The sequence below is a fragment of the Equus quagga genome, chromosome 5 (assembly GCF_021613505.1).
Source record: "Equus quagga isolate Etosha38 chromosome 5, UCLA_HA_Equagga_1.0, whole genome shotgun sequence".
Taxonomy (NCBI): Eukaryota; Metazoa; Chordata; class Mammalia; order Perissodactyla; family Equidae; genus Equus; species Equus quagga.
Window position 1 is genome coordinate 88,419,077 of NC_060271.1, and position 14,316 is coordinate 88,433,392.

General features: G+C 36.6%; 2 protein-coding genes across 6 annotated transcripts in view; one reads left to right on the forward strand and one right to left on the reverse strand.

Moving 5' to 3' along the window:
• Positions 1–8,484, forward strand: part of PUS10 (pseudouridine synthase 10) — a 71,909-nt gene extending 63,425 nt beyond the window's left edge. For all 4 annotated transcript variants that reach the window (XM_046661098.1, XM_046661100.1, XM_046661099.1 and 1 more), the window contains 3 exons: positions 1,400–1,542; positions 4,223–4,322; positions 6,418–8,484. In XM_046661098.1, coding sequence (XP_046517054.1) covers positions 1,400–1,542; positions 4,223–4,322; positions 6,418–6,456 — 282 coding nt within the window. In that variant the 3' untranslated portion in view covers positions 6,457–8,484. The remainder of the gene's footprint in view (positions 1–1,399; positions 1,543–4,222; positions 4,323–6,417) is intronic.
• A 2,003-nt stretch (positions 8,485–10,487) lies between these two features.
• REL (REL proto-oncogene, NF-kB subunit) overlaps positions 10,488–14,316 on the reverse strand; it is a 34,465-nt gene continuing 30,636 nt past the window's right edge. The window contains exon 9 of one of the 2 annotated variants that reach the window (XM_046661096.1): positions 10,488–13,446. In XM_046661096.1, the coding sequence (XP_046517052.1) occupies positions 12,650–13,446 (797 nt within the window). In that variant the 3' untranslated portion in view covers positions 10,488–12,649. The remainder of the gene's footprint in view (positions 13,447–14,316) is intronic. The other variant, XM_046661095.1, reaches the window with a different exon arrangement.

Here is a 14,316-nt window from a genome sequence, read left to right on the forward strand (position 1 = left end):
GGAACGCACAGGCCAAAAAAGACACAGGAGTATGTGTTGCTCCGAGTGTTATGTTGGAAGCAGTGCTGGGGCTCATAGGTCAGTTAGTGCTTCCATTGACTGGCTCAAGGGTCAGAGTCCTGGGAGTGACTGGATGTAAAGGAAACAGGAGAAGAGCACTCCTTACATAGTCACTCATTTAAGGGCCAGCTGTTTCTGTACTCCATAGTGGGGGCCATATCTTTACAGATTCTTTAATAGTTCAGCCTTATCCTTCTTTCAGTCTTTTTCACCAGAGAAATGTCAGACCTTATGGAGACAGCTTATCTCGTCAGAACAAAGTGCTTCTAAAATCAATTATAGAATCATAAAACCCATGACTTAGGAAAGGCTGTTGACTCGCTGCTCTGATAAAAGCAGTCACACCGTTTCAAGTGTAGTCTTTGTCAGAACTTGCTCTTTCTTTCTTAGTGGAGAACTTGATGGAGGGGAGCCCAGACAGAAACCTCTCTTTCCTTAGCATGGCTTAAGGCACTCACTAATCACGTAAATTAGGAAGGAGTTGTTCCAACAAGAAGTTGGAGAGGATTCAAAGTTCTTAGGAACCTACATTTCTGGTTAGGCCCAATATCTCTTTTGAAACTTGGAATTAGTTGGCCTTTTACAATATTAACCTCTGTTTCTCATTTTATATCTTGTGACATAAAAGGAAATCTCTAATTGTGAGAAAAATAAGGCTGTGTCCCTATAAAATCTGAATTGTAACTTGAACTGGTCTAACAAATATTGAGAGGCCCTGTGTTATTGTACACACTTATTGTAATTATTATATTGAAACACTACCCTAAATATTGATACAACTATTAATTTTCCAGATATATCCTTTCATGAACCAAATAAATACCCCTGTAAATAAGTGTATGTTTCTCCCTAAAACATGCAGACTATCCATACGCACAAGTGATGCTGATGTCCTGCCTTCTACAGACATTTCTCACCTCAATCTGAAATCCCCACTATTAGGTCACTCTGTTGGGTTAAGAAAAAAAGGGTGAGAACATGTCTTCCAGAAGAGCTCTGGTAAAGTAAAGGGCAGGATGGAATTCCAGAGTCCAAATCAATTTGTTAAATATTACAGCAAAAGAGACCTTGGGATCATTTTACTTCAAAGCCTTTTTTATGGCATACTAGGACTCAGAAAATTAGTAATCACGGACTAGGCTATGAAAAGTCTCACAGAGTTTGAACTTTAGGTGATACAATTTATTATAATTTTAGTTAGTTTCTACCCTAACAACGATAGACAGGGTCCTCTAAAGAAAACGTCTGTGGTGAGCCATTGTTGACAAAGGAGGTGCTAAGACAGCCTTCACTGGGCGGCAAAGCTGACTGCATGGTTCTGTATCATATCCTCCTCTAGGACTTAAAGATCGACCAGAAAACACCTCTACGGGTCCTTCACCGGAGGCCCCTGGCTGTGAGAACTCGCATCATTCACTCCATGGAGACTCGCTATGTGGATGAGCATCATTTCCGCCTCTATCTGAAAACTCAGGCTGGAACGTATCCTTTCACCTTCTGCATAGCAATAATCTAACCATAACCCTATCGGAGGAGTTCAGGCTGCCCTAGAAAATAGTTCAACTTGATCTAGGAGGGTAGGGAAACGATTAGGTTGGAGGAGAATCCATTTTGTTGTTGTTGTTTGGGGTGTTTTTTCCCCATTAAATTTGTATTTTTCAAAATGACATTTTAAACCTTGGAGCAGCAGCCAGTTTAACGTGAATTTTGAAATATTTACAGTGTCTCAGACAAAGCTGAGCATATAGTAAGTACTCAGGAAACACTTTTGATTGATTCATTTGCTGTCTTTACACATTTTGCCTGTCACATATTCATGACCACATTTGGGTCCTCCCAGCATTTCAAGCATTTGCCCCAGATGATTAAACACTGAGAGTAGTTGGGAATGGCCCTACTTTACATATTGATCTTCACCTTATTTGGCCACTGGCCCAGAACAAGAGAATAGTCCAAGGCTGATCACTTGTTCATAACCTATCCTGCTTTGTGAGGTTTTGTATCAGATCTGAGTTGCTGATTAAAATAGATCATGGAGCTGCCATAGTCTTAGCTTTAATTTACTTTTCAAAGGTGCTCCTATTTTTTGTTTGTTTCTTTCTTGGTTTTATATTATTTTGTGGTCTAATAGCATGAAGTGATAAAATGCCTTCTAGCTAGTATAAAACTAATGATATACTGGGGCTGGCCCAGTGGCGCAGTGGTTAAGATTGCATGTTCTGCTTTGGTGGCCTGGAGTTCACCAGTTAGGATCCTGGGTGCGGACCTACACACCACTTGTCAAGCCATGCTGTGGCAGGTGTCCCACATAAAATAGAGGAAGATAGGCACAGATGTTAGCTCAGGGCCAATCTTCCTCAGCAAAAAAGAGGAGGATTGGCAGTAGATGTTAGCTCAGGGATAATCTTCCTCAAAAAAGAAAAACAACAAAAAACTAATGATATACTAATGGATATAAGGAAAAAAGTGTCAAGTTTTAATCACCAAATAGCATTCTCACTATATTGCTGTAATTAGTCTGCCTCTCCTTCCCTACCAACCTCCTCTCCCCTTCTTCTGCTGCCTCACCCCAGAAGTGACTGTGATTTATCCAGCTGAAACAGGTATAGGTTATTTACTCCTAAAATATCCTAAATTTTTGCAGTTTGGATCAAGCATGATCTCTTTATACCATAGTGGGCAGATCTTTGTATCTTTGTTGTTTGGAGCCCATTTGCTTATTGTAGATAGAATGTGGATGGAATTTCAAAGAAATCACAGATTTAAAAAAAAAAACAAACTTTACCTAATCCCAGCTTTAGTTTTTCTGTGCTGGGAAGAAATGCAGTGGTCTTTTGGAGAAGCTAATGTCTCTTCAATCTCATTAAAATATTTGTAGAACCAGCTGTGTACATGTACTCAAGGTATTAGCAGGAAAGACTATTTGGTAAGGCTGTAGATACCACATAGTTACATGCAGAAGTACATGAATTTTTCACATATATTGCTCAGTACACTGAACTAGTTCATTTGACTTACACTTTGTCCCTCTGGGTATGAATAAGAAACACTCTGGACCCTTTGACAGGTTATTCTGGGGCTTTTTAGTCATCTTCCTTCATTATTGCTATTCAGAAGTAGCAGTCTCTAAAGAAAGTGAGAGAAAAAGAATGACAATTGTTGAGTAATTAAGAGTTTAGCAAACAAGAGAGTTACTAGATAATTACATGTCTTATGCTTGAGTCAAACATTTAGTGAAAGTCGAGTGAATAAACTTTCAGAAAGTGAGGACATAATATCAGCATATTATGGTGTTAATTTTTTATTTGTAATAAACTTATCTTTCCTATTCAAGTTATATTAAATTTTTATACTAAGTGCTGGTTTATAGAATGCAACATAATGCTGAGTTGTTACTGAATGCTGGTAAAAACATCTTTCAGATAAATATTTTCTGAAGTAGAGTCCTGTGTAAGGAATGTTAGTCATCGTATTAATAACTAGGATTAGTCATTGACTTCAAAGTTTGAAGACCTATGAAGGAAACACAAAGTTGCCCCTTTAAAAAAAGAGAGAATTAAAATAATTCTCTTGCTAATCATGTTAACAAACAACTAGAACTTAGGTTCTTTGATAATCCTTCTGAAGGGCCTTCATCAAGACTAAATTAATATTCTCATTGTCCCTGCCATCCTATTGCCATTGTGTCACCAGGTCATGTTACAAGGAGAGCTATCATTGAGATCACTCTTTGTGTGACCCTGTGGAAACCTACCATCTGGCAGATGTCAGCTGCTGTTATTGAAAAATGGGATCAGAAAGATGACAAAATGCAAGTTGTGGCAAAAAAAAAGGCTAAGATTTTTTAGCATTGAACTACAGCTAATTTTAAAAATCCATACCCAAACCTTGGCACCTAGAGATGAGCTAAAGAAAAAAGAAAGTCATGACTTTTGGTAAATTTGATGGAGACACAGGTCCCATATCCTCATGTTGGCTGCTAGGCTGGTAGGAACCGATTTGCCATGGCTTATTTTCTGAGACATCAAAAGTCATAGCTCAGAAATAACCTCTCTTTTGTAACACTTCTGCTTTTGTTTCTCATTTCCCTTTCACCTATCAAATCTCACCAAACAATTGGTACTGCCTGGCTATCTTCATTTCTTCCTTAAACAAATCCCAGCTACATTAAAGAGTTTGTACATGGAGACTTTGGGAGAACCAAGCCAAACATTGGCTCTCTGATGAATGTGACTGCAGACATTCTTGAGCTGGACGTTGAGGTACACTATTTTATTGTGAAAATGCTCATTTGCACATTGAATTCAGCTAAGGTTATGCTTTTTTTTTTTTTTTTGGCACTAAGCCAAATAGTAGTGCTCACCTGCATGGGTGTTTGAAAATGGTCAAAATCTCACAGTAGCATTGTACTGCAGGGAGGGAATATCTTCAGAATTTTTATTTCTTTTTTAAAAATACAAGGTCTCATTTATGATCCTTGCAAATATATAGGTAATTTATTAACTGTGCTTTACATAGGGCATGAGATCTAAACCCTTAAACCAAGCAAGGAAATGAAGTTGTAAGTGTCCTTCATATATGTCCTATGGACTCCAGAGTTCATTCCCAGTCCTGTCTTGTTTTATCAAGAATTTAAGGCAGCCTACTCAGAAACATATATGCAGGTCTGGGGTAGAAAATAGGATGAGCCAATGGTTATTAATAAAAGCATTTCTATAAGGGACCCCTATGACATGAACCAAATTCTCTGCTCTTCTACTCTGAAGTGAAACAAGGTTATATTCTTAAGTAGTTAGAAGAATGGATAGAATGCATCTTTCAGGCAATTCTCCATAAATGTTTTTCCCATTTGAGCATCAGAAAGTATTGTCACAGGCTGTGCTCCTTGACAAATATCCGATTTGGAATAGAGTCCCTCCTCCCCCACCTCCAACAACAAAAATTTAGGACAGGCTAGCATTTTGCTCTTGGGAATACTATCAGTTATAAAAAGGAGTGGTTACAGTTGCCTAGTGTCAAAACAGCTATGATAATCAAATGATTGCTGGAGCATTATGACCTTACCAGCAATTCTCTTGAGTGCTTTCAGATTCGATTCTTATACAGCTCCTGCGGTGCAGCCAGTTGATAGCACTTTCAAGGTTGCAAGGAGCCTCCTCAGTAGGACTATCATGTTGAGGAAGACAGCCTGTTAAAGAAAATCCCAACTGCATTCATCTTTGATCTTAATTTTCAGAACAGCTTAGGAGTGTCAAGGAGTCACAGGCCAGTGTTCCTCAGCCCTGATTGTCCATTAGAGTCACCTGTGGAGCTTTTTAAACCCTCCCCTGCCCTCAACACATACAACATTGTGATCAGTAATGTTGTTTTCAGGCTTGGGAAACTACCCGTTAGCTTATTTATGGGTGTTCGGTATATGGCTATATTCTGAAACAGAAGCAAAATATTTTCTTGGGATTTGTAAAAGAGACACACACACACACCTGCAATAATTATTTGGGCTTTTCTAGTAAAATTTTTCTGAATCTAGTATGTGAAGTGACTCAGATTAATTTCAAAATCACTTTTCGTAAATCATTTCAGGTTTTAAACCTTAAGTCTCAAAAAACAACACAGGTACGGTGAATTAAAAAAAAAAACACTTTCTCAAATTCGGCTTTCTAGGGTAGTTAAGATGCGATTTCATATTATAAGGCCTAGAACTTGATTATGAGGAGACAAAATAGTCTGCTATTGTAATTTTGTTATGACTTGAAGATCAAAGTTTTGTTCTACAAGAGCCAAACCAGGTTGAGCCGGGATGGATAAATTCAATTTTAAAAGAAACAAAAATTCTGCTGAAGTGATAGGCAAAGATCTTTAATCCTTTTCTAGTTCCAGGTGATCTTTCGTATTCACTTTTTTCACATTTAGTTGCTAACTTACAAACAAGACTATAAGTTTATAGACTACTTGACTATTTGGTAAATACACGATGGGAAAATGAAAATGATCAGAGTAATAAAAGTTGCTGAAGCTTCTGAGGGCAAGTTGGTGTTGCCACCTGAATTTGTTTGCTACTTTACTCATAAATAAAATTTTAAACATTTAAATGTACTCTAGTCTCTTAACAGTCAAAATGCACAATTAATAACCAGCTGAGTAACCAAATACTCAATGAATTCAGGAACAGGCCTCAGACCCAAGAATCCCATGTCCTAGAATGAATTTTAAAGTGTTAAACTGTGGTATTCAATAGCTCCTCAAATGCAGTTTCTTCTGCTGCATTATATTAAAAAGATGAAATGGATACAGCATTACCAGCAAATGCTTACTAGAACACTAATATATTTTAATGACTTGTTTTCTTCCTTCTAGTCTGTAGATGTTGACTGGCCCCCTGCTCTCGATGACTAGCTTTCAAATGTGGAAACAAAGAGGAGAGTTCTCCTGGTACGATGTGGACATTCATTCAGCAAACACTGTAAAATGGCTGTTTACTCACCATAACGGTGTCTTGGAAACCATTTGGATCATGTTGATCTATATATTTTTTAATTGGTTGTAACATCTCAGGATCTATGTTAGTGTACATTGTGTTAAATTGTTCTAAGGATGTCTTATGATTTTTCTCGTTCCCTCTCCAACCCTCACAAGCCAAGCTATGAATAATGAAACCATTCTTTCTTAATTCTTTCATTTAGAGAGGTACACAAACAGGTACATTCTTTGATAATCTGAGCTGTAATTTCTTTCAGCAGAATTTCCTTCCACAAGAGACATACCACCTTTAAAAATCATGTTCTAAATTTTTTAAATGATGTTGGTAAAAGTTATGTCTAGATTTATGCAGAACAGTATCCTATAATATTTTAAGATATCAAATGCAAATCTGACATCATTAATATTTTCCCAGTAAGCTTCAAGCAAGCTGTTACCAATAGATGTACTTTTGGTGTGATTTGTCACAAATCTTAATGACTTTAAGTTATTATTTTGACAATCTAAAATTGTCAATACATTTCCTGGGGAGGGAAAGTGAAACCTTAGGAATTGAGGCATACTATGGTAAGAGACTTTCATAAATCTTTTAAATAAGAGGACACAAGTGCCTTGAATAACTTCATTCCCAGGGATAAGATTTTAAAAAATTGAGATTGTATTCCAGAGTGCTTCAATATATTATCCAATTTCAAACATCTTCATCAGGTAGATATTATCATCACCATTTTATAAATATGAAAACCAAAGAATAGAAATTAAATGATTTATCTAAAATTGTTAGTTACTTCCAGATCTAGGACTAGAAGTGAAGTTCCTTGGTCTCTAGGGTCCTTTCTAATAAACCTTATTATCGAGTACCTACCGTGAGAAGGAGCCACTGGAGGTTGTCATTTAAATGCACATAACCATGAGAATTGACTTTTGGAATTTAGATACCAAATCAAGTTTACCAAAATATAGCCCAAGTATATTTCATATGATCGCATATGATTACCATTTGTTCGTAAGTTAATCATCAGTTGGTACTATGAAGAAGATGAACATCAAATAAGCAAAACCTAAAGAAAATGGATGGGTCATTAAAAGTTTCGGCAAGGAGTCTCATTAAAATTTCAGTTTTAAGTGTAATTTCCATTCCCTGATTCAACTATCTGAGCTTATTTTAGAACACACGTGACTTGGATAGTATTGGATTGCTCAGTTTCCCATCTCTCTATTAAGCATAGGTCATAGGTATTAAGATGTAGTATTCACTTTAGAAATCAGGAAAATGACATGAAGAAATTTCATATATGAATAAGGGCAAATAACTTTGACTATTTTCAATGCCAGAAAATGAGAAAGGGATAACAGAAATAAAGTTTTGATAAAAAAGGTAAGAACTTTTGTGTGAATGTTTCTCAGTTTCTGGGGAAATGTTGCTACATAAGAGAGATAAATAATTGGGAAGATAGTCTTTTGCATGTTTCTTTTTGGCTCAGGGTTGAATTCAGTGGATCTACAAAATGGAAGAATTAAGAAGCTCCATATTTAGTAAACTTAAATTAGAAGACTTTTATTTCTTAAATTTCTATTTCTGAGATTATACAAAATTTCAAGCAGAGTCCATTAGCTATACTTATTCCAAATGTTCATATGACATAGGTTGTTGAAAATTAACATAGGTCTTTGTTTTATGCAGAACTGGCAATATTAAGTAACCAGAGTACTATAGTTTCACTTTTGCCTATAAAAAAATATTTTGAAATTAGTTTTGTGATCTCCTTATAGATTTGTTTAAATTAAAAGTCTTTTAAATAACATTTAAGAGAAGGGGCCCTTTGTAATTCTTGGTATCTCTTTGTCCCAAATATAGTTTGTAGCTTCATTTACGAAAAACGTCAACTCTGAATACCTGGAAAAGTACAAATAAATAAATAAATACAGTTGGTAAAATGAAAACTTTCCCAAGTAAGCTAACTGGTTACATTTGCAAACTATGTGAAATACATTTAGAAGTTCCATTTCCAAAGAAAAACATCTTACATAGGCAGACCTTTTCTTTTGGAGCTTTATTCTTTGATTTTTAAGTCCATGTAAGAGAATGAACCTTGATGTATGCTTTGATTTTTAAAAATGGTAGCCTTTTTTATTGTGTAAAAAAGTACTACTTTTATGATGATATTTTTAATTTTTTCATTTTGAAATAATTTCAAATTTACAGGAAAGCTGCAAGAAAAGTACAAAGAACCTTTTCCCTGAACCTTTGAGCCAACAATGCCCCATCACCCCAAATACATTAGTGTGTAATTCCTACAAACAAGGACATTCTACCTCACCACAACGTAACTATCAAAATCAGGAAATTAACACTAATGCTACTATTATCTAACCCACAGACCCCACTAGTTTCACCAATAGTCCCAACAATGTCCTACATAGTCAAGGGACCACACTCTGCATTTAGTCGTGACGTCTCTTTAGGTTCCACCAAACAGTGCATCTTCCCTTAACTTTTACTACTTTAACATTTTTTAAGATTTCAGGCCAGTTGCTTTGAAGATTGCTCCTCAATTTGGGTTTGCCTGATGTTTCCTTATTATGAGATTCAGGGTGGACATTGCTGGGAAGAATACCACAGAAGAGATACCATCTTCTTGTATCTTATCAAGTGTCACACAATTTTGGTTTGTGCAGTTACAGATGATTGGGCTTTGATCAGTTAATGCAGTGTCTGCAAAACTTCTCCCCTTTAATAGTTACTCTTTTTTCTCTTTAATAACTGCCTTGTAGAGAAACCATCAAACTTTCACCAATTTGTTTTAGCATTCATTGAAAGATTTTCATGTGACTCATTACAATGATTGTCAAATACTGATTTTCTAATTCCATCATTCTTTTGCATTTATTTGTTGGCATTCCACTGTAAAGTACAACTTATCCTTGTGGATTTGTGGCTTCCTATTTTATTCAATGGGTTATAATTTGTTACTGATATTTATTTTGATTTCTAAGTATCCATTTGACCAGGGGGGTGCCCCTTCAAGCTGGCTCCTGTGTCCTTCTGACATGTCCCCATCATTCTTGGAGCATGCTCCTAACCTTCTAATACAAAGACACTCCAAGATCATCTTGTATTTCATCTGCACCAGTCTTGGAATGGGCTATTTCTCTAGGACGAACTGGCTCCTTTTAGTGGAAAATAATATTTAGAGGCCTATTTAGAAGCCTAAATATCTATGCATTAGGGCACTAGGTGTGCTCATTGCTCTTGTAGCATTGCTGGTCCCAAGCTCTCTCATAGCACATGTGGGCACACATGCAAGTGCACACACACACACACAATTACATCTATATATTTCTTTATCTACATATATTGAAAACTATGAGTTTATACCAGTACTTCCTATTCCAACCTTACTCTAGTTTTCTCCCTTTCCATATTTGTAATTCCTTTCCTTTAATAGAAAACTGGCTCACAATAGCCTTAATATATTTACTTAATAGATCAATCCCCCTCATAAATAACCAGTCTTCTATCGCTGCATCCTTATTCCAGGTCACCGAGATGCCCCTCCCTACTCCCCTCAAGTTCTCCTCAGGTTCCACACTGGGCCACCACCTTCACCCCCTGTGGCAATACCTATTTGTACCTTGTCAGAATAAACTAATGACTTTTGTCCTGCATTACTCAGGAAGGGAGACAGGCAGGAAATAAGTCAGGAAGGCAGAAAATGAAAATCTTTTAAAAAGACATTTCAGTGCTCTACAAAATTATTTACATTTCAAAGGACAGTTACATATGCAAGTATATACAGCTGTAGCGTTCCATAAAAATACCTGATGTTTCTAAGCAACCAAAATTACCTTTCCCTATAAGGAAGATGCTATAAAGATGAAGAAAATCTCACTGATATTCTTAAATGGCAACAAAATTTTAATAAGAGTTTTAGATTTTTTTTCCATTTATTATATTACCAAGAAAAAAAGTCACTGTATACAAAGATATTACAAAGGTAATAAAATATTCTGTACAATAAAAGGCATTTTGACATTTTAAAAATGATTGTATGTTAACATCACACTTAACAATTAAATAATTCAATACCTGAGAACTTTTAAAAATTACCTTTTTCAGTCCCTCCAAATTCATTACAGTTATTAAGAAGCATACAAAAATACTTAAAACACTCAAAAAAAAAAAGGATAGTGCGATTCTGCAGGGATCTCAATTCATCACAGACTGGTATTTTTAAGTGTGGTCTTTTAAAACAGAAGTCATTTCTGAAGGGTTCATCTGGTCTGAACTATGCATTTAAGAACGTCCAATACCCAAAAACTTGCTTGTTTTCTTTTCCGTCTCATCGTAAAGAAATGGGGGCTAAAAACCTAAGTCTGGATGTGAAGGGAAGGAACATGAGGGTGTGCAGGAAAGATCTTTTTCCTTTCTTTTTAGGCTAGAGAAGACATTTCCCATATTTATACAGAGAAAAGAAGGACTAAATGGTGATGTGAGGATCCAGAAACAGGATAGGGGAGAAAGGAGGAGGGATCCAGTGTACAAGTAGAGTTTTGAAAGAAAGACTGTCACCTTTTCCTCAGATACGAAGAGTGGGGTGTTAGAAGAACAGGCGAAAGGGTAAATACATTTAAAGATAGAGGAGAAGCAGGTTGCCAAATGCTTTTTAAATTATAAAATAATTTCTATGATCAGTAAATAGCACCTGAAAAATGAAAACTCCATTGGAAATCTTCTAAAACACAGATGTAGCAGTACCCTTAATTCGGCTTACATAGAAGAAAACTGCAAAACAAGTCAACTGCTTATTTAATTTAAAAAAAAACCCATTTAGGGGCTGGCTTCATGGCCGAGCGGTTAAGTTCACGCGCTCCACTGTGGCGGCCCAGGGTTCGGATCCTGGGTGCGGACATGGCACCGCTCGTCAGGCCATGTTGAGGCAGCGTCCCACATCCCACAACTAGAAGAATCTGTGACTAAGATATACAACGGGGGCGGCTGGGGGAAGCCCACATCAGAATAGGAGGGCCAACTGTATTCACTGTACCACACTATATTATATAAGGGAATTGAACATTATCAGATTTCAGTTATCTGCGGGGGCTCCTGGAACCAATCTCGCAAAGATACTGAGGGATAACTATAAACCTAAGAATCTGCAAGAAGCTTCAGAAAACCCCTTAGGGGTCACCTTGGCCCACAGGCCTCAAAAACTGTAATGAATTTATTTTTCCAATGGCATAGCCATTACAGGTTTTACCTTAAATTTGCTTGAAAGCAAATATCAGTTAATTCATTTAACTAAGAATATATTAATACATTATAAAAGAAATATAAAAAAGTATATTTGGAAAATGGGAGCTTGCTCTAACGCTCTCCCCTCAGTCTGTCCTGGGAAATGTGGTGGGACTCTAAAGACAGAATTCCCACTGTGAACAGTATCGGGTCACATGTTTCATAAGAAGAAACAGTAAAGCCCTTTTAATTTCTATTTTGGAGTTTTCCTTTTATGACAGTTTCCAACTTTGTATTCTACATAACCAAAGTTTTTTTTTTTTAATAGAACAATTGATTTTATTCAATATTTAACATGTCACAGATTCATTATACACTTCTTATGGTCAAATAATGACTAAACCTAGGCTGAAATATTTACTGCTTTAAACAAACTTTCAGTGTATATAGGATTCCACAGGGCATCATAGCCTAGAAGTTCAGCCTGTGTGGATTTATCTACTCTTGAAGCAAAATCTTCTGTACACGCTGGACTTTGTCCAGCTCTTCCTGAAGTTGGGAAGTGAGTTCACCCGTCTTTCAGCTGCAGCTTCAGCACTGAGCATTCATCTTTCATCAGATCCTGATAAATTCTCTGCCAGCTAAACAAGGCACTCTGGAGCCAATACTACCTGTAGAGGAATCCCCTACATACCCAAAGTTTTACACTGCTCTCTGATAAATAAGTTTTTGGACTATCAGCCCTCAAAGATAAAACCAAAAAAATCCCAAACCCACGTTTATAGGCTTGGGCAGAGAAATAGAAAATGTTCATCTATATAGGTAAGATCAAAATGGTTGCAAATATTTAAATCTTGACTCACCATTTAAATCTTACAAGTTAACTGGAAAAAAGTCAAATGCAAATGAGTCGCTCAATTGCTCATTCTGCAGAGTGCCAATACCTGAATACTGACTACTTTGAACAAAATTATGACTGTTTGGATTAGTATCGTTTGATGGTCCTGACTCATTTATCATACTGTTATCTGCACAGTTGAAGTCAGATCCCTCAAATGCCTCTGACTGTGAAACAAAAGCAGTACTACTGGAACTGGCGCCTGCTGACATACTGGAAGAGGACATCTGATGGAGCTGTCTCAAGTCTCTTGGGTGTAACACTGAATTACATGAGGGGTTTTCAAGAGTCACACTCACAAGTCTCGGATTATCAGTCTCCCTCATGCTGTCATTACTTGGCGTTATCATATTCACAGGGCAATTAGGCAGCATGTTGGCATCAGAAATACCATATAAGTCAGCTGGTGACATGGATGATGCTTCCACTCTGCCTATGTCATTAGTATTGTTATAAATGCAGGCATTAGAAGCATTCAAATCAGTCACAAGAGGTATTTCCAGGAATGGTGAGATACCTTGTGAATTAGAGGAAAGTGTCCCTGTTGAAAAACTACTCAGTGGATTTGTATTGACTGAGTGTGAGGTGGGGTGGGCCACTGACGACCAGCTTGAAGAAGGCTGAGGCACCATTGAGGGTATGGCTGGAGCATGATGTGACAATGCATTTGAGATGGATACAGATGAGGAATAGTAGGATTCTGTTTGACTTGAAACTCCTGAAGTCCTGGGCATTTCTGTCAAAACTGCACCATGAGAAAACAAGTTTGATTCTGTGGGGGGAAAGAAATGTATTTTTGTAAAACTGAAATGAACAAAATTACAAAAAGCATTATTTCTAAATTAAAACTGCACAAACACACTAATAAAATTTTCAAGGAAACTGATGTAACATTTCAAATAAAAAAAGTCTGCATGTAAAATTATTACAAGAGTCCAAAACTAAATTCTGTAACACATACTGTTTTACAAATACCTATAAAATAATTTCGGTAAGTTATTTTGCCATTGATAATTTCACTCCAGTTAAACCTAGCTTCTGAGGCCCTATAAAGGCATTTTTGAAAAGTGAAAGATAAATACCAGAATTTCAGTTAGTGAGAACCTAAACAGCCAAAATCATTTCACATTCCCCACTTTTAGGAAAAAAATGGAGGGATGGAGGAAATACTCATTAGGGATGATTGGAAAATCTGCATAACTCTCTAAGACATAATGATATAACTTTAAGGTACCACAAAATTCCCAGTCAGAAAAAAATTAAGGATTCTATATTTATTTACATATTGTATGACTGCTATACATATTAAACCAGGAAAAAGCACTGATTTAAGAATGTAAGGAGGAAAAAAGTTATAATTAATTCTAGTTGAATGATCTAAAGCAGAAGCTGGCAACCTTTTTTCTATGAAGGGCCAGATAATAAATCTTTTGGGCTTTGTGGGCCATAATATCCTCGGCTGGAACTACTCAACTCTGTCACTGTAGTGCAAAAACAGCAGCCACAGAAAAGATCCCATCAAACGAGCATGGCTGCGTTCCAGGAAAACTTCTTAATTCACAAAGATAGGTGACTGGCCAGATAGAAACTATTTCTTCCATGACACACTGTAATTAGCAAAATTACCACCATATGAACCATA